Here is a 21,299-nt window from a genome sequence, read left to right as displayed (position 1 = left end):
AAAACACATACGTTTTACTTTGTAAATATTTTTATTTATAGATTTAAAAGATATCATGTATGATCTTTCCACTTAAATTGATCTGTTCACCTTAAATACATTAATCATAAGTAATTAAAATATTATAAACAATTGCTACGTATATATACAATTGCAAAGAAATCCATGTTACAATATTACAAATTCACATGTCTCTTTATTAATCAAAACTCAAAATTATATTGTACGTATCAGAAATTAGTCAAATGTTTCTCTAGATAATTTAATATCATTCTTCGAAAAATAAATAAAATGTAAATGGTTATTAATTGCTACGTACATTTGGATTAAAATATCTTCTTGAATAGAAAGACTAGAAATCATCGCAAAGATATTTATCAGTCAAAGGTTGCTTGAACTTACTTCACGAATTAGTTTCAAATTATTATAATAGCAGAGTGCAGTAAGTTCGAAATAATTGAGTGTGATATATTTTATGATTAAAGTATCACCAAAAGAAATATGGGGAGGATAATTAGAAGTTAGCATCTTTTACCAGAGAAACACTTATTTTCTTGCTAAGATTTACGTATAATATACAAATGAGCAGGCATAAACTTTTCTTGTTTTGGAATATAATAGTCCTGCAATCAATGATTTTCTTTCTTTTTTTTTTTAATCTGTACCCTACATCTGTATACCATTCTTAAATATTATTACATGCTATTTAGTTTCACGTAACTCTAAATAATATTATGTGTAAATGTAATTACGATATAAGTACTTTTCACATAACTGTACACATTCACATTTGGAATATCGACGCTCCTCAAAAGAGCGCAAGTCGTTTGAGTGGCAGTGAACTTATTTTACAAATTTTATTGTAATCACTTTGCTGGACTGTTCCGAATTCTTGTTCATTTATTCTCTTTTCGTTTTCTTTCTTTTACTTTAAGGCTCTATAAACGTTGCAATATTCGGTGAATTTTCATATCGTATCATTGACTCCAACTATGTATGCAATCATTATTCATTTCCTTTATCAAAGTTGCGGTGAGTGTACGGAATAGGTACTCTCATAAGAGTTACCAATTGCATATATGTATATATTTAATATATGCATAATGTTACAGTTTTAGAAACGAGTTCACTAAATATATCGTTACGTGTGTGAATGAATTATAGTGAAATTAAATCTGTTCTTATCGTTTCCTTTGGTATACGATAAAGTGTTTCTTGAAAGCACTTTGAATACCCTTACGTTAAGGTTGTTGCTTTAGAACTTTGAGAAACAAGAAAAATATTTCCTGTTGTTTCGCTGATTTTGTATGCATACTCGACATAACTGAATTTCAGTAGAATATTTATCTAACAACGCTAATTGTAATTGTAATCCTGGCGAAGGTAGAAAAATCGTTTATAGCTTATTTTTGTCTAGGTGTAGATCGTGTTGTCATTTGCTTGGAGATTTTCATTGAAGGTGTATCACAGCATGCCTTTTCTCAACAGGATTATAGTCAGAAAAGAATAATCACGTTTAAACTCGAAGACGCGACGAATCAAAAATTCGTGTGTTCGTCCTCGAGCGATATCTATCGACTCGTTACGTCGAAACTGAAAGTAATATAGGAAATATGAAAAGTAAAAGGTATACAATATATATATATATATATCATTTTAAAATATCTTTAACCTAGCGCGGTACTAGGTCTCTTATTGATTTCAATGATTTCATCAATCGAATTCATATATTTATAGTTAGTATACGAGTCGGAGCGATTGCAACTACGATCGTGTGTTTACGTGTGCACGTGTAGGTGTGAGTGTCTGTTATGTCAAGACTTGAATCGATTTAAAAAATGGATATGCTACCAGTACTCGGTCCGCGTTTATTGTACAGCCATTACGAGTGAGAGAGGCGCGTATGTTTGTCCCCGTTCAACATACGTGTATGATATTAGCGAAATTTGCGATTTTCTTTATCATTAGTCTGTTTATATCGTGCTACTATAGACTAGTAGCTATGTGTGTATGTATTCATATACCTAGTCTAAGTATCAGTGATCGATAGACTAGAATTCTGATAATACCTATAATGCAAGGAAATCTACATTAGCATAAGTTTCAGTTCCATAGCGTTTATTGCCTTTCTCACTGATTCTGTATGATTTGGACAGCTTAGAATTAAAGTGTTTCTTTCTTTCGTTTTCATTAAATTAGCGCATATGTGATTTTAGTGCATATGCCGCTTATATTCATTTACTTTTTTTTCCTTTCTATTCTACATACTTAGTATGGTGATTACGCCGCCATACTTCACTTAACGAACCGATTTCAAAGTGTTTAATTTTATTCGATACGAGCTAACATGAAAGTGTTTCCGAGTGTCAGCAGGTTATGGCAGACTTCGTTAAGCGATGTTACGTTATTTCCCGAGGAAATCAAAAACTCTTCAAGTCGCCTAAGAATTTGCAGTGTCCGCTTCTTAACAATTGAAATGCGTAAGTATATACGTATATATATTATGTTAGTTTCTTTCCTTCCAATTGACAATAAATGCAAGCAAAAACGGCAACAGAAGAATGGATTTAAATAACACTCTAATTTTCGTCTAATTGAAAATCATAGTTTCATGTTCTGTATTATAGAATTTGTCTGGTAGTGTCAGTAATAAATATATATATATGTATTTCGAAGAACGTATATATGTTCGAAAGTTAGTTTGTTCTCCAGTTAGAAGATTTCGCCTCAAACACTGTACGGGGTGTTCCCGGTCGATGACCGCCTAAGTTCGAGTGGCCAGGTCAGTAGAAATGGATTCAGTGTCGAAATAGATAAATATCGCATCAACGACACAATCAATTTTCGTGTAACGCTATCTTAATAGGGAATCGGATATACTATGTCGAATAGTATAGGATTATCATACAATTGCTTATGCAACGACGTGGTAAGTACGATAGAAGTATACAGTATATACATATTATATACATACATATAAGGGAAGTTTCGCCCGAAGAGCTTTGCGTAACATCAAATTACGTGCATTTTCGTGTAAAATATCAACGACAAAATGTAGTAAGAAAAGGCATGCCTCCGAATGTGCTGGGTGCTGTCGAATCTGGTTGTTCAATCGAACTGGTGGTGTATAACATTAGAACCACAAACGAGATATAGGAATAAACCTGACACCCAATGTATTTTGGTGGCCGTTGGTTTTGGAGCGTTAGCAGTGGTGAGATATTGTGCAAGATTTCTCGCGCATGCGCGGCGATTTTAGCCTCAGTAAAGTAAAATTCTCGATAGAATGGGGTACCTTGAACACCCCGTAAAATATCGGTACTTTCCCGTCAATATAACTGCCCCAGGGCTCCATTACTTCATCATATATACGTTACTGTTTTGGACGCACATGTGCGAGAAATCTTGTACAATATGTCACCACTGGGCGTTAGCGCAGTTATTAAATACATGTTTACATAAATATATATGGTAGAGTAATGGAACTAAGATGAAAAAAAGGCACTTTCTCCATTTTGTTAACTTAATACGACTAAGTTCGATTTCGACTTCGAGTTCGATTTGTATTTTTGGAGAACACAGGCTAACCATCGTCAAATACAGGAACAAAACTAAATTTCAGATTAAATTAAAGTTGAAATGGAAAGAAATGAAGTACAATATAAGCTAGCGTTAGGTTGTTAACGTAAGAAGATTTCTTTCTAATACGCTCTTCGCGTATTCCTTCGGATGATGTGACTTTCGTCTATGCGGATGATGTTACTCTTTTATCCCCATTACTAGGGGGTTTGCACCTTGGGATCGCGCTACAAAGAAATATGATCCGAGCTCGGATATCGGTGAGGCAATACTAATGCAATAATGAAACTTTCTTAACACTAAACCTACCACGAGGGGTCGAATGACCCATTTTAGATTTTTTATTTGACAATTATTGAGATTGTAAAGGTGTTTTCATGGGAATTGATTGACTCCAGTATATATTATAGTAAAAATTGCACAAAATATAAATAAATTTAATGTTGTTATTTTTATAATACCATACACATCAGTCACTTTTGATGGTCGGTAGGTTTAGTGTTAATTTTAGTTATTTCGTTACGAAACCTTTACCAACGGATTCGTGAAATTTTTCAGATTAAAACGAGACCAAACACGATAGAATTGCGATTACATTTACTAAGTTGGTTGAATAAGCGATGGAAGTTTCGAACGCAAATTTTAATCAGAGAAATGCCACGAATAAGTTGGTGGAAGTCCCATAAAAAAATAATGAAAAATAAAGAAGTTTTGTTATTGGATTAGTAGTGGTTTACACCCGATATACCCGACCCGAGATCAGATTACACGGCATGTTTACGCTGTTCGGCTACCGAGGCAGTTCGAGCTTCCTGGCCCCTGCAGCGTTGCTCCTCATTGTCAGTAGAATGGATAGGCAGGGGATAGTGATCGTGGGGCCCCTCAGGGATAGAAATCGCGACTTTACTGTACTACACATTCCTATGGACACCAAGTCCCACAAGCTGTCAGGTCTATTCCTCCATCTCGTCTTTAAAATTTATCAAACGAGAAATCAACGTGTAGTTAGTCGTTTCATTTATCCAAATATTCATTAGAATTTCAACGTCATCGAACGCACGTACAAAATTTGGAAAATGGAATCTGTCGAAGTATGTCGTTTTGAGACTAGCGACGATTAATTCGTTCGCGCGTGCGCGCCGTTTGAATTTCGCAGTAACAGCTGAATCTCGCTCGTTTATTCTACCGCGTAGAATGATTCGATATTTCTTGTAAACGTTGCTATTAAGAGGCACCATATTAAAAACGACGTTAAATAGCGCGATTAACGTCACTAGTGATTCGAATGTCGAAAAGCTAGTCCGAGTAAAATTTCGTCGATACCAGATTTCTCAACTTTCAAGGTCCGAGAGATTTGTTCCGAATTCGATTCCTCGATCAACGAATAAGAGAATCATTTAGTACAGTGCGATCAGTTACAAAGACGACAGCGATACAAAATCTCATGTAACCGCAATAAATCCTATGAAATGAACGATATAAAAGTGAAGTATAATAGATGGTACACCTTTCCATATTTCTCTCTGGGGTTTCGTTATACGATTCGTCGCATCTAGCAATTATATATCTTCTATATTCTTCGATGTCGCACGAAGTTCAATTTCATTCTCATAGTGATCATGATCTAACCTTCTTACGCATTTCGTTCGAACGTAAATGTTTAGGCACAATCACTTTCGCAAAACGTTCCGTTACCTTTCGCGGGCTTTCCCAATCTTTATCTTCTTCCCAGTTACACTAGCAAGTTTTCCGCGGAGCTACAGATACTCTCACTTTATCCGTTCGAAGTAATCTCATTATTCGGGATATCCGTATCGAAAATAAGATCGCGATCAAGCGTATTCGTTACCGATCGTTTTCGATCGATGTTGTCTCGAGTCAGCGTTGAAATCCGATCAACAGGTGACTCGGCTCGGTTGTCTCTGGTTGATTCAGGCACGAGACACGTTAATGATCTACGAATCCTCTGTTGGCAGTCCAGCCGTTGATGGACGACGACGCGTTCTTTGCTCGACGAAAACCATCGCGCAGATAGGCTGCACAGGTCTTGCCCCCCTTCGTGATGATCTCGTACAGTTGATTTTCCAAAGTGAAGCTGTTAGTGGTGAACAGTAGCGGCAGTAGAATTGACGCGTTCGTGATCACTAGATTACCGATATTAAGAGGAGCTGTTTCCCATTGTCAGACACCGCTGTTCGGAAAGCGTGGCGGGGGAAGCGGGGGCGGTGGTCTCTCCGGCTGAGCGGGTGCGCCGGAAGATCGCTCTGACCCAGCTGCAAACACAACTGTTCGTCCGGATTAATCAGATGTACAATTCCAATACCGGCGAAGCTGCAGAACAGCTACCCACCCGCCGATTTTCATAATTTTTCGACATCTTATCATTAGAAATCCCAACATTTCGAACAACTTTTTCATTCGTATGTTAGTGGCGGTCCTGCTTAGTTTCCAAGATATTCGCGAAAAACTATCGGACTGAAATTTAAAATACAGTAAAGTCACGATCTAGATGTAGTGTAGGGACACTATTTTTTAATGAGTAGTATTTGTTCACGTTCACTGTATTATTTTTGATATTTAGTTGTATACAGTTGAATATACATATTATTCAATTGAAATACTAGTTTTCAGATGCATCGAAGATATCAATAATATCGAATGATAATAAAGAAAGCAATTTCGAAAGATTTTTAAGAATAAAATTAAAACTTTGGATTTTATTAAGATTATATTTGTGGCTATAATTTAACAACCTTACCTATACCAATTCATTAACTTGAAAATGAATAAAACTGAAAACCGAAACCGTGTGTAGATATGTATATTTATTGTAGCCATTTTCTGATTAATAAATATTAAAAATAAAAGTACGTACGTATTTATTGAAGCGTATTGAGTATTAAGTCTTACGTTTCCCTCGAAGTAATGACACCGTTCTCGTGTCTAAATAAATATATAATTTAATCTAAATGTGAATAAATAATTAATTTAAATATTCTTAATGGAGATGAAAGAGATTTGCAAACGGATGAAATTGGTTTGCAAAAGCGTATATCGCATTTGCAAAAGGGTGTAATTGATTTGCATAAGGTTGTATTTGACTTGCAAAGGGGTGAATTTGGAGTGCAAAACCTATATCTGGGAATCACCCTGTAGACAGACTCGCTGTGATGATTAGATTAGTTTTTCGCGAATATCTCGGATGCTAAGCGAGACCGCCACTAACATGCAAAGGAGAGAGACGTTGAAAATTTTTGGGATTTCGAACGTATTGAAAAATCATCGAAATCAGAGGGTGGGCAAATAGCTATTCTGCAGTATCACCTCCAATTTCACTCGCGGATTCGTTACACTACGTTCACATTCATCTACCAGATCGTTTCAATTTAAAAGACGACATACAGCAAGCCTCTACGATTCTTGTAGAAAGAAATTGTTACGGACAGTATCAGATGTTGCTTTTATTAGCGTATATGTTCCTCGAGGTACCGATATGTTCAGGCGTTCTAATTACTCTTCTTAATCAGTCGGTAGTAATCGTAGCTTGTATGAAAATCAAGATGAAATGATATCGTTGTACTGAAATTAAAATATAAAAGCATTATATTTGTTCTCCTCTCGAGATGTGTAATTCAAATAAAATATACGTTTCCTTCGTTGTCTTTTCAGTTTCAAATAAATATAATGTATACTTTGTGAATGGTGTGTGTCAATAGATTATTGTACTGTGTTATTTCGAGATCATCCTCCTGATTTATCTGACTGTGCCTTGACTGTTTAACGTCATACATGGCTGAGTTTACGAATTCGACAACAAAAAATCTTCTCATATAGTACTCTTAGAAGCAAACGCAATGAATAGAATTTGCCTCGGTTCTCCTGAAAACATAATACAGATATAATTCATTATTAGAGAATTGGTGAAAAGTAATTTTATTGTCCGTGATTAGTGTTTCCTGTGGTCTGATCATTGAATTGTAAAAATTTGAGAAATAAGCACCTGGAAATAATAATAATAATACTAATAATAATAATGATGATAATAATTCTTCAACTCGATGATTATTTACATACGCAGGTGAAGTGCTTATAAACATTAACAGTGAGCTCGGTAGACAGACGAAATGTTCCTGTTACATAATTATATCGTCGTGTCCACAAAAACGATATTATTCATTCGGAAGGCTTTGATATTAGGAAGCGTGTATGTCATTTATTTTAAATGAATTGATGGGTTGATGATAATCAGTGGGAAATTTCTGTCCCTCATTGCATCTTCTCGTGTCCAATATCATATACATAAGGAATTAAGCTTAAAGGTAAGAAAATTGTCAAATGAAAATGCGAGAGATTGATCGTTACTATTTCGATTTTCTTTTAATCTAAGTAAAATAAGATTACATTCATGCGCACATGCCCATTATACCATTCATGCTCCAACTGTGGTAGTATTGAAGTCGGTTTTACAGTTTTCATATAAAAAATAATAATAATGTGATATTATATTTGTTTTGAAATCTCTGTTGAATCTCGATATATACTCGTACAACACCTTAGTTGTTTTTCTTGTTTAAATCTTTTTTTTTTACACTTACAAATTGATCCGTTAGAGACCATAATTTGCGTTAGTGCGAAATCCATAATGGCCTACCTCCACTTACACTACTACAAAGGCCAGTGTTAATAGCACATAGTATTGTGTATATAATATTCTTAGAATAGAAGTGAAACCAATATCATGTATGTCTGCCAATTTCGTTTATAAAAATACTTAGAATCGACTAGTTAGATGTAATAACAGGATGACAGATTATCATACTGCACACAGATGATAGAAGAGAGACATTATTGTATATATATAATAGAGCTTATAATACTGAGAGTTCCTTATATTATATAATAGTAAAAAACAAAATGAATTACAATAACACGTCATCGTATCACTATCTCTATTCGCGACAGTACGTCTCTTTTGGTTTGTTTTATTTACAATCGCTATCGCACGGTTTCCACGTGTGTTGCGCGACATTATCAGAAATATAAGCTCTACACGGGAACAAAAATGCTTCAACTATAGTTCAACGTTTATTCGACTGTGTGGTGTGAGTGTTTTGCTGAAGCACTGTGAGTCGTGGAAAGCCACAATAAAGCTATGACCGATGCATGAAATGCAAACAGTTACTGATAGTGGAAAACAAATTCGAGAATAATGCGTTTTTCGTTCACGATATTATTTACATATTCCAACTTCTTCCTAGAAAAATGAAAAGGAACAAATCAAACAACAATAGGACTCGATCGGAACTCAGTCGAACAAGTACCGTTGCGTTTCAGATCAGATATAGATAAAAAGTGATTTCTACGAAAATCCTTACCATAGAACAACGAAAGACAAAAACGACTAGAAACGAACAATTGGAAATAACGCACATTTACAGAAATATATGTATATATAAATTGTGAACTGTCTAACGTCTTAATTACAGTATACGCTTTGCATAAACCAATACAGTATCATGGTCAAGTGGCTCCTTTGGCATTTGATAATTCTGATATATAATGTTCAATTGCACTCTCCTAAATATTTGCTATTGTCAATACGAAAACATAGGTATAGTGTGATTTATTGTTCTCTGCTAGGACCACTTGTATGTCTTGTAGTAGCGAAGCAGCAATGTAATTTTTGTTTGTTCTTTTTTTTTTTTGTTTTTGTCACAGAATCAGCGGTTTGATTCCTCTGCACGTTTGAATCATACTGAAAGCAGAAAAATAATAGTCGCAAATAAATGTAAAAAGTATGTATCACAATGAGACTACAAATAAACAAAATTTACGAACATACATAGATGACATTATGACATGCACAATGATCGCTAGATGTAAGAAGCGACCACTGACAAACAATTCTCTTGGTCACGAGTCGTTAACAAAGCGGTTGCATCATCTTCATCTTAAAAATATTTATAACGTAGAGTTGTTTTTTGAATCAAGAACCTTTCATTGAGGCTTCATTTTGTAGAATTGGTCGTTTATTCTACAAAATGGCCGTGATACGGACCTTTCCGCAATATTATACATATAATATCTAGACTGCGGATTTTATGCATTTATGACAAAAATAGAAACGTACAATTTAAAGCAGTGAACATATTAAAAAGATTTAAGGACATCGGTATATTATTTACAGCTTAATAAGATAATTAAAAGAAGAAAGAACTTTTTATTTGGTTCCTTTGGCTTGTAATCGATGCAGACAATTTTTATTTTGCATAAAATTTTGAACGACTCTTATACAGGGTGGTTCACTAGATACTTCCAACTTGATTTACGTCATTATTATTATCCGTAGCGAGAAATGTTTAGATGGAGATTATATATATATATATATATATATATATATATATATATATGTATATATATATATATATATATGGTCTCAAAAGGTGCACATGTTGGTAGGTGGATGTATGTATCAAAAAGTCAATTTTGATTTTCTTAATGGAACCGTATATTTTTGTATGCATCAGTCGATGTAGCTTTTTATTCTCTATAAAAAAGGATTAAAATATGTACGTCGAAACATGATTAGTTTAGGAGATATTTAATTTAAATATACCTACAAAAAAAGTAGTATCTGGTGGACCACCCTGTATATGTATATGTATCCTAAAGATACACATGGAATTTTTGCAATATAGTGAAAAGTTTTTTTGCAAATTATACTTTCATAGGAAAATTTCAAAGCTTGAACTTCTCGTTTACATATTCACTACCTTGTTGTAGATTAATATTTTAAACAATCATTGGCACTTTTTAGAATATAGAGAGCATACATTAGGTTGGCCGTAGAGTCTGCGTTTTTCTGATTAGCTTATCGATGGTATGTTTTGTCAGAATAAATATTAAAATCAAATAAAGACATTGAAAGATGACAGCACGTTTTTGAATAGAATAGGCAACACAAATACTTTATTAGTTTCGATTCGGTGATGTATAATAGAACTTACCTGTAAACATTAACACTACATCTACCGAGCACTAGAAGTCTCTGGTACATGTTGTCTTACAAAAATAAAAAGGATGAACTTATTTAGATTTTGTGCAGCTGTTATTATAAAGAAATTTATTGAATTAATAAAAAATTTCAAACCAGTCATTTGATCGGTGCACAGTGGGCCGTTTCTTTTCAACCTATCAAAAATATTAAGAAAGGAAACTTTCTATTTCATTTCAGTTTGTTGTAGTTCGCATTCTTTATTTTGCATAAATAACCGCAGTCTATTTATTATATTTAATAAGACATTAGTTGCTTAAAATCACATTCGAAATTGACTAGCAAAGTTTCAATTTCTTAGATTGAAACGCCTTCTATGTACAAGGGAAGCTTTGCAAAGACAGTTTCTCATTTTTGCAAATAAGGGATACCAGAATCAGGCATTACGACCTGAAAGCTCCTAAAACCGTTCCGTTCATAATGGTACACTAATCTGATAATTCCTAACATTCCGTTCATAAACTGCGGATCTTTATGCGAAATAAAATGTGTAAGCATCGATTGCAATTTACAGAAGCTAATTACAAATTTGTTTTCTTCATTAATAATTCTATCATGTGAAGAATAGTATATCGACATTGTGTGGTAATGTGTGTGCATGTAATGTATGAAAAGCAATTATTGTTGTGGAGTACATTATGTATGAGAATTATTGTTATATAAGTATGTATTCGATATAAAAAGAAAGGGTGTGAATGTGTGGATATGGGTGGGGCGAGAATGAGAAAGAAATATAATGAGTAAGAGACATAAATGTATGAAGTGAATTTGGTTGTGTGAAATAAAGAAATAAGTTTGCATGAAGGAGCGTTTGTTTGAAAATTTGTCTGTCTTATTTGTATTATGTTATGTTAAATACATGGTTCGTTCATAAACAATTATAATTCCCTTAACAATCTTTTCACTGTTTTAACTTGTATACCTACACATTTGTCTCTCGTAAATGCATAAAATCCGTACTCTAGTAATGAATTTTATCCAGCTTGTTGTGATCTAGCCCACTGTGCAGTGTTGGTAGATTCGTTAATTAACAATTGTAATTCTCTTAACAATCTCTTTACTGTTTTAAATTGTACCTACACATTCGTCTCCCATAAGTGCACCCTAGTAATGAATTTTGTCCAGCTTGTTGTGATGGTAGATTCGTTTATTAACAATTATAATTCCATTAACAATCTTTTCACAGTTTTCAATTGTACCTACACATTTATCTCTCATAAATGCATAAAATCCGCACTCTAGTAGTGAATTCTGTAGAGCTTACTGTACATTGATGGTAGGTTTAGTGTTGAGACATACGAAAAGACTTTCCAGCCAACCTAGTATTTCAAAATGCAAGTGGATTGAACAAAAAATACGAAGATGATGTATAAACACCGTGAAGAGGTCCGTCTGACTGAGAAAGACAGTGTACGGGGGTAGACTCGCGTTTTCAGGATTGCAAGGGTGCGGGATGTGCGTTCTCATTTCTCGATAATGCAAAGATATGGGGTTTTTCAGCAGTCGAAAGCGCTAGATGAAAGATCAATCTAGGCCGCGATCGCCCTCAATAGTACTATTTTTACGTTTCGGAGGCGTAATTTGCATTATTCGGAAGCATAAGGCTGCGCATGTAGCTATTTTCATAAAGCTCCGACAGCTACACGCTGCTGAATAATGCAAATTACGCCTCGTAAACCTAAAAATAGGACTTTTGAGAGCAATCGCGGCCTCAAAATTCGTATTTCTAAATTTACGAGTCTTAATTTGCATTATTCGGCAGTGTAACTTGCAATATTCGGAAGCATAAGGCTGCGCATGTAGCTATTTTCATAAAGCTCCGACAGCTACACGCTGCTGAATAATGCAAATTACGCCTCGTAAACCTAAAAATAGGACGTTTGAGAGCAATCGCGGCCTCAAAATTCGTATTTCTAAATTTACGAGTCTTAATTTGCATTATTCGGCAGTGTAACTTGCAATATTCGGAAGCATAAGGCTGCGCATGTAGCTATTTTCATAAAGCTCCGACAGCTACATGCTGCAGAATAATGCAAACACGCCTCGTAAACGTAGAAACAGGACTTTTGAGGCCGATAGAGGCCTAAATTGATCTGTTATCTAGCGCTTTTGACTACTGAAGAATCCCATCTTTGCATTAGCGAGAAATGAGAAGGCGCATCTCGCGCCCATGCAATCGTAGAAACGAGTCTATCCCCTTAAGATTCATATTTTAATAGAGTTTCAATGAAATGTTATTGACTCAATCTTTGATTTTCTATAAAACGTTCGATGCGTAGATATTATTGCCAGGTGATAAGATAGGGCAACCCTTTAGAAAATAACGTTTAGGAGATGTTTTGAATAGTACTCGTGACGAAGGTACTAGAACGATGTTGTATGTTTGAATGCGGGGTGAAAGAATTGTTTGCGACATAGAGACGGATATGACAATGGTAGTAGATGACTGTGGGCGATTTTGGTGAGGTTTTTAAGCCTTACATGAATCAGGATGTGGCTTCTCCTCGGCCACCATCAGGGCTGCACTCTCTGCTGGCGGTATGTGTCCCTCTAATGCATTCACACAGTTTAGCATGCTCCTGCAAAACATCACGCGACTTGTCCAAGTTTCCGCTTCTTCACACATGTCTATTGAATCTCTCCTTCTCTTATTACATTCCAGATCTTCGTCGAGGGCATCGATTCAACATGCACCGACGTCGTCGAACCATGAGAAAACAGTATCGCGCGGCATATCAACGACTCGTCAACGTAACTTTACATATCCGGCTCTTTTTTTATCTTATCCTAATTGACCTGGATTTGAATTTGAAAATTCAGAATGTTTGTGATGTTGTAACCCGTTACAATAGTAAATTACGGTAAGTATTCTTTGTTTTACGATACATTATAACACGCCCAGTTTTTTTTTTTTTGTAAAGCAACCATTAGTCGAACTTTAATTTTGCCCATTTATTTAGTTTTCATTGTTTTTTTGTTGTGTTTTTTTCGGTAATCTTTTCGTTTCTCACTTAATCGCAGTCTTTGTTTCGTTGGATTTTTTTCTTTGTTTCTATTTTCGAACGTTGCTCGATCCCACTTTTGAACCTGTACGTGAATCATTATCGAGAAATGATTATTCATTTCACAGTTTCTAGCTTTGCGTGGGATTACAGTGGTTCACTGGCCTGTGTAGTAGACTTCAGACATGTACTTTATTGTCCAACATACTAAACATCGAACTTCGAATGTTCCCTGTCCCCATGTTCGCCTGATAGACCGTCGAATGAGAGAGTCCGTCGGACGGACTTCGCCTTCGGAAATAAAACGGAGAGAAAGTAAAGTCGCGACAGAATTTCTGATTAATTAATTTCCTGTCGTAAGATGAATCGAAATTGGGCCTGTAGTCTTCTATAAGAAACAAAAAACATTAGAAAAGAAATGACGAACACAATTCCGCGTCGAGGTCGTTCGAATAAGTGGAAGTGAACTGAAACCGATAATTAAATAAACAAACAGATTTATTGTACAAGATCTAATATATACGTCGTATCATATATATTAAATCCATGATCAGATATACGTATGTATATATTATATGGAAGTTTATCGGTGATGCCGAAATATTCGTCGGTTAATACAATAACACTAGTTAACGAGTGTTCTAAAAAGTCGTAAACGCGTAATCAGTGATTACAATAATCCATATTAACGGTTTCTTCCGCTACTAGTGTAATGCTATATCGTTGCCGATAACAATTACATATTTCGATTAGATTGACTGGATACGAGAACTCTAGAGTTACAGTTTCATATTATTTTCTCTCTTTATCTCTTTCGTTTCTTTCTCAGCGAATGATATTCGACACTAGGACTGATATTAAAATCGTTCACAAGTTATTGTATAGTTTGTTTTTTTTTATGGTTTGTCAGTAGCGTGGGTATGGTTGGCAGTGGTGGCGTCAGATAGGACGGTCTCCTTGCTAGAGTTAGTGGCGAGCTCCTCTTCCCTGCAATATAATAATGTTACATGCCCATCGAGCCTCGAATCGTTTTCAAAATCGATATTTTGTATTTTTTTTTTTTGTTTGATTCAAGAGAGAAAAATCCTAGATTTGCGTAATTCGTACGAACAAAGTATAAGCTTTTTACTCTAAGGATAACGTTTACATAAACATCCTACGCCGAGAATAACAAAAAGATCTGTTCAAAAATTCTCAACTACGTACTCTCTTCAAACTCGGAAGGACACTCGTTCGGAATTATTACAATGGACACAACCAGCTATAAATTAGTTAGGCTGTCGTCTAATGACAACGTATTGCTTGTGATGTGAACGGATGGTCTATTGTTCTTGTGTGAATGATTGACAAAGGAAAGTCGTTTATGTATTCGACTAATGAATGTTCTCTCAGTGTTTTCGAATTCCATTTTACAAATCAATCGTGTGTAAATATTACTCGAGGCTAAATTCCTATTGTTCTTTTCAATACAACGATACCTCGCTAATTAGATCGAACTGATCATTATGGAAAAACTACGAGAAACGAGGATTGCATATGCAGTGAGTTATTTGTAAATGTTTATACGTTTATGTAACATATTTGCGAAGGAAACACGCTGATATTTGGCAAGTCAAATTCAACGTTTTGCAAATCAGTTTCACCTTTTTGTAAATCAGTTTCACCTTTTTGAAAATCAATTTCACCTTTTTGTAAATCAATTTCACCCTTTTGCAAATCAGTTTCACCCACCAAGAATACTTAAAATTAATTATTTATTTATTTAGATTAAATTATATATTTATTTAGACACACGTGAACAGTGTCATTACTGCGAGGAAAACATAAGACTCGATACTCGATACGCTTCCGTAAATACATACGTACTTTCATTTTTCAAATATATTAATCCGAAAATGGCTACAATGAATATACACATGTATATGTATATGCCCATAATTATGGAAGTGGTCTATTTAAGTGTCTAATTATTGGTCTATTTAAATGTTGAAATTTTAATGTTGAAACAACAAGCACTATCTAACGGTTCATTTTTGACAATATCGTAAAAATGATCATCGAATTATTATCGAATAATTTAGTTTAAAATAATGTGATGTGGAATAACTGCGATGAACTCATTTATTTTTCACTTCCACTTAGACCACTTTCATAATTATGGACACATATGTACACACAGTTTTCATACAATAGAAAATTAATGGTAATTGGTAATTACTTTTAAGTAAGTACTTGATGTACATCTTTGCAATAAATAATATTTTGAATTTCTCAACAATTCATTTACATTTGATTTGATTTCTTTCACAAAATCTTACTTAAAAATACTGTATTTGTAAAAGCTTGAATTGATTTGCAGTAGGGTAAAATTGATTTGCAAAAGGGTGAATTTGGAGTGTAAAACTTGTATAAAACAATAAAAAGACTAGCAAAATCGAAGTACAGTACATCATTATGTCGTATGAATTTTCATTTAGCTCTTACTTTCCACAATCGATGCAGAAAGCTTCGCAATCTAGTAATAACAAATAAATTCATTAAAATTTTAATTCTAACTAAATATTTGAAAAAATATGTACATCTTATTCTCCGTTAAATAGCTGACTGCATTTCCTCGTTTTCTAATATTCAGAGACGGTAATGTTCCAGTAAAAAAATTCAGTAAGTGAACTAAAAGCGAAACATCGTATATTTGTACGTAACTAGCGGTTTCCTTCTCCTAAAAATGTTTATGTGCCTGGTGGCATGTAATTCGTGACATGATAAAAACAGTCCGACTTTGTATAAAAATAACCAACAGTAAAACTTTGTTATTAGACATTCTTAAAGTAATTCAAGACACATACTGGCTTCAAAAGGTATTGGCATTCTTTTCTGATTGCCGAAAAATTGTGGATATTTAACCTGTTATAATTTCATAAACGAAGATCGTAAAGCAATAAGCCTGTGCTCATTTTAAAACTTGAAGCCTCCACTTTTCTAACACATCCTCAATTTTTTAGGTAATTTTGGAAACGTCGTTAAAAACATTTGACCATTTTTTCGTAACTGAATCTATCATAGATTTGAAGCTTTTTCTTTACAAAGATCCACTAGAATCGAGGGGAAAAAGTACCCTCCCTCTGCCAGTACCAGATTGGTCACGTGACATTGTGACACATGCACGACGGAGACGAAACGCGTCACGTGACCGGGCCGCGGCGGAAGCGTGGGGAATAGCGTCGTAGAAGGGGAAGGTAGAGTTGGGGCTCAAGTCAATATACACTACTGTGCAAAAGAAACAAGCACCCAGTATAATTATAAGATTATTATAGTACCATTATACATGTATGTATAAGTACTATTATCCAAAATATGGTTTACATTATTAAATACGTCGGTATCGAATCTATTACTAAGCATTTAAGTATTGTATGAGATATTGTATCAATTTCATATCCATAAAATGAAAAAATCGTATAGAATAAAATGATTATTCTCTTTAGGAAGAAATGTTTAATTTTCGAGTAACGAAAGCTCCGATTGCAAAGGGTTAATAATTGAGAATAATATGTAATAAAAAAAGTAAAAAAAATCATTCAGACCTAATCCAGACTTAACTAAAACTTAAAAATTATTTTCGCGAATATCTAAGAAACTAAAAGGTACCGCCTGTTGTATGTATAAGAAAATGTTGTTTATTGTTTTAAAATCCGTGAGAAGAAGAGGTGTTTCAACAAGTTTACCTTACATTCTTATTTTGCCGGCATATCTTACATTCAAAGCTCCGTAAAATGACGAAAAACAATCGGACATAAAGTTTCAGGGCGTCGTTATAAAGGAGAAGCTTCAGTCTTCAAATCCATGGTAAAGTCACGTATAAAAAAAAATTGTTCAATGTTTATAGAGGCGTTTCAATGAACAGCATTTTCGACAAACAGTTGCTTTCAATTTCGCACTTTCTATCATGCAAAAACATCTTAGAAGGAAACGAACGATGGACTGCGAAAGTAGAGGCTTCAAGCTTTAAAATAAGCTCAGATTTATTGCTGTGTGACTATTTCGTACGAAAGCAGAACATTTGAGATATCGAGAATTTGTCGAAAATCGAAAATGTAACAATACTTTTTGAAGCGACTGTAATAGCATAATTCTAGCATAATAGCGCAAATATAAAGAATTTATAATCGCAATATCTATTATTACAATAAAAGTTTTGTGTGCGTATTATCTGTTACATCTTATCAAAGCAAGTCGAGACAAAGGCATTTGAGTAGAAATTGCAAATAAAATCGTCCATGAATTTTTTAAGATGCATTTCCTCAAGAACAAAAGATACTCTACATTTATCTTGATTTCACACACGAAATCGTTGACATTTTTATCTTATCACGTTTTACAGACCAGCCAAAAGTAGAGTTGGAGTCGATGAGCGATCATGAATAAAACAGTGTGAACCACATTGTAATTGTTAAATGATACCGCAACCCGCCTAAGCGATTGAAAAATACATACAAACAGGTTGTAGAATATTAATGATCACACAAATGTGTTCGACGAACACGTAAAAGTCGATTAGAACACATACACAGTTGTAAATCGTGAATGATTAGCTCTCATTCTGTATCATAACGAGAATATTATAAAACAGCTTCCAATACTAATTCTATGTCGTTGATCAACCAGCGTTCAACGATCGTCGCAAACGAACAAATCGAATGAAAAATTCCACTAAATCATAAGTAACGAATAGATCATAACTATCGATCAGAGAATTCATTCATGTAAAAGCTGATAACGATCGATCGAATGTTTCGGCAAAACCTTGTTTTAGCAGAATCGATAATAACAAACGAAACGGAACGGAAAACGAAAACCAGGAAGAACGAGAACGAAATTGTTAACGAAATTGCGTAGCTTGCAAGTTTATCAAGAGCTGCACTGATCTCAACCGAGAATCGTGGACAAAGTGTTCCAACGTGTCCCGTTGATGTTTTTTTCCTTTCGAAAAATATCATTTTTCCTCTTCTATTCAAGAAATCTCTGTTTTTCATTTTTAGCTTGATGCGCAAACAATGACGGAAGATTATGCGAAACGGCTTTTGCTGCGTTTGCCTATCGAACAAAGTATCTATCCACTCTGTATACAACTGAGAAACAGGTTTCGTACGCCAAACAGTAAATTGTAAGCACTAACATGCAGTCGCATAGTACAGCGCCATAAACTCGTGCCAACTATGTATATCGACATGAAAATAAATCCAAGACTCGAGAGAGATAGTTTCTCGTCGAACACTGATCGGGGGATAAACTGTTAGACTAAAAAACGAAAGGAGCATGCTGTCAAATACAAGGCTCCAGGGTTCAGGAGAGAGGTCGTATAAGTAGAAAAGTCGGGGCTGAACTTTCATTCGGGGGACCAACAATTTTCAACTTCTCTGAATGTAATATTATACAATCCGACGAAAAAATTACAAAACTATAAATTCTAGTGCGCGGAAACCAAGTTTCAATGCAAGGACTTCACTCGTTGTGACATTCGTCACTACAATCCGTCCTGATCTTCACAGCTCAGGACGATTCTTGTGTTACATTTTCAAGGGGCCCGCCCCTCATTGGTACGGCACTGGTTTCGAAACTTGTCGAGCTCCACCGGAATTCGTAAGAATAAAATTTGGAGGGACCCGCCCCCTCAGTGGTACGTTCCTGTTGTTTTTCTGGTGGATCCGCCACAGTGCCCCACCCAGTGCCGCCAGATCGTGGAAATCGAGGGGAATACATTTTACCCCCTCTCTGATGACCATACTAATACGTGACCAGTCTAGGGCAGTGTTGGACAAAAAATTAATCAACGATTGAAGACTAAATTTCTACTTCAATCGTTAATCGCAACTAACAATTAATCTCCTAGTTTAGTCGTTAAAATTGCGATTAACGATGAAATACTTATTGATCGTTAAAAAATTGCGGCTAACGATTAAATACTTATTAATCGTTAAAAAATTGCGGCTAACGATTAAATACTTATTAATCGTTAATTGGAAATAACGGTTAAATTTCTACTTCAGTCGTTAATTGCGATGAACGATTACATTCCTTCAATTGTAATCGTCAATCGGATAATTGATTAATGCTGAAATTTCGAAATGAAATACAAAATCAAAACTGTATGAATACTGAAAAAAACGTAAACTGAGTTTAGGTGTATTGTCATTTGGTCCATGATACAAATTCTGTTTACGTGCTTTTATGTTTTTTTTTTCGATGATTCCTTTTTTAATCAACGATTGACGATTAACTTCATCAATCGATTGAATCAATCGCCGATTTATTCGACGATTTCTGCATTTAATCAACGATTGACGATTAACTTCATGGTTCATCAATCGATTGAATCAATCGCCGATTATTCGACGATTTCTTTTTTTAATCGTATACATTAATCAATCAATCATGATTAAAATTTTAATCGATTAATGCCCAACACTGGTCTAGGGTCTTAGTGAGGGATGTTGGAGTATGCTCATGGCGCTGGAATGGGATAGTGGAAGGGGAAAAGGAGGAGAGGAAAAATCGACCAGTTGTGGTCGATTTTGGCGGCACATACCCCACCAGAAGATCCAGATCGTCGAGCCAGGAGATCGAAACGGAGTGATCGACACTTCGAAGAGCCAACATCGCTCCTGTCAGCGAATTATTCCACAAAACTCAATAAGGAACTTAACCGTAGAATCGAATTAATTCATAAAATTCGATAGCGCACTTAGTCGCAGAATCGAATCTTGTGAATTACATTAAAGTCGCGATATCTATCCCCGAGACTCTCCACGAAAACAATGCTGCACCAATGAGGGGCGGGCCCCTTGAAAATGTAACACAGGAATCGGATTGTGGTGACGAATGTCACACTCGTTTAAAAGTTATAAACGAGTAAGGTTGCTCGATTTCAAGCGCGTTTAAGAGGAACGCTGCCATATTTGTTTCCAGATATAGGAGCGGCTATGATGTAGTGAGCGGATCCGCTGGGTTAGACCTTGGATTCCTCGCACTAGTATTTAAAGTTTTATCATCTTTTCGTCGAATTGTATAATATTACATTCAGAGAATGTTGAAAATATTTGGTCTCTTGAGTGAAAGTTTAACCAAAGTCGGGGCTGTTATGTAGCGAACCTTACCAACGGGTCATGGGTGTACTGTACTGGCGTTTTAACACGAGATCGGTAGAAAGCATTGGTATCGATCAACATAATAGCCCTGAGGAAACTATTATAGAAACTGTGAAATGTATCGCCGCAAACGAACCAAAAAACCAAAAGGAAATATTACAATTTCTCGTAACGAGTCATTTCATGCAAACTATAGAGAACGTAACGTCGTCCTCCCTTCGCCACCCCCTTCTCTCTCTCTCTCTCTCTCTCTCTCTCTCGTTCTTTCTTTCACTTGCTCTTTCTCTCAATTCCTTTCTCTCGCTCTCTTTCTCTCCGTACGATTAGGTTAGCCTGACTGATAGCGCATGGAAACGGCGACTCGCAAATGAGCAACTGACAGGTAAGTAAAGATGTTTCAACATGCCAGGCGCGTCAGACCGAGAAGTTGTATGGTAGTCAGTTAAATAGGCAGGTACAGGATTATTTTTTAATTATACTCGAATTGATCCGCGTCTCTTCTAATTCGATTATTGACGG

General features: G+C 35.2%; 1 protein-coding gene across 14 annotated transcripts in view; it reads right to left on the bottom strand.

Moving 5' to 3' along the window:
• Window positions 1-12: 12 nt before the first annotated feature.
• The window catches only part of Glut1 (Glucose transporter 1), a 102,350-nt gene continuing 81,063 nt past the window's right edge, over window positions 13-21,299 (bottom strand). For 7 of the 14 annotated variants that reach the window (XM_076430436.1, XM_076430441.1, XM_076430437.1 and 4 more), the window contains 2 exons: window positions 13,115-13,212; window positions 13-5,864 (listed from right to left, as the gene is read on the bottom strand). In XM_076430436.1, coding sequence (XP_076286551.1) covers window positions 5,761-5,864; window positions 13,115-13,212 — 202 coding nt within the window. In that variant the 3' untranslated portion in view covers window positions 13-5,760. Of the gene's footprint in view, window positions 5,865-6,152; window positions 7,459-7,930; window positions 9,335-11,202; window positions 14,623-21,299 lie in introns of those variants that run through there. The other 7 variants (XR_013009607.1, XR_013009608.1, XM_076430444.1 and 4 more) reach the window with 6 other exon arrangements.

The sequence above is a fragment of the Lasioglossum baleicum genome, chromosome 9, assembly GCF_051020765.1.
Source record: "Lasioglossum baleicum chromosome 9, iyLasBale1, whole genome shotgun sequence".
NCBI classification, from domain to species: Eukaryota; Metazoa; Arthropoda; class Insecta; order Hymenoptera; family Halictidae; genus Lasioglossum; species Lasioglossum baleicum.
The sequence above is the reverse complement of the archived record's forward strand: the minus strand, read 5'-3'. Positions and strand labels throughout refer to the sequence as shown.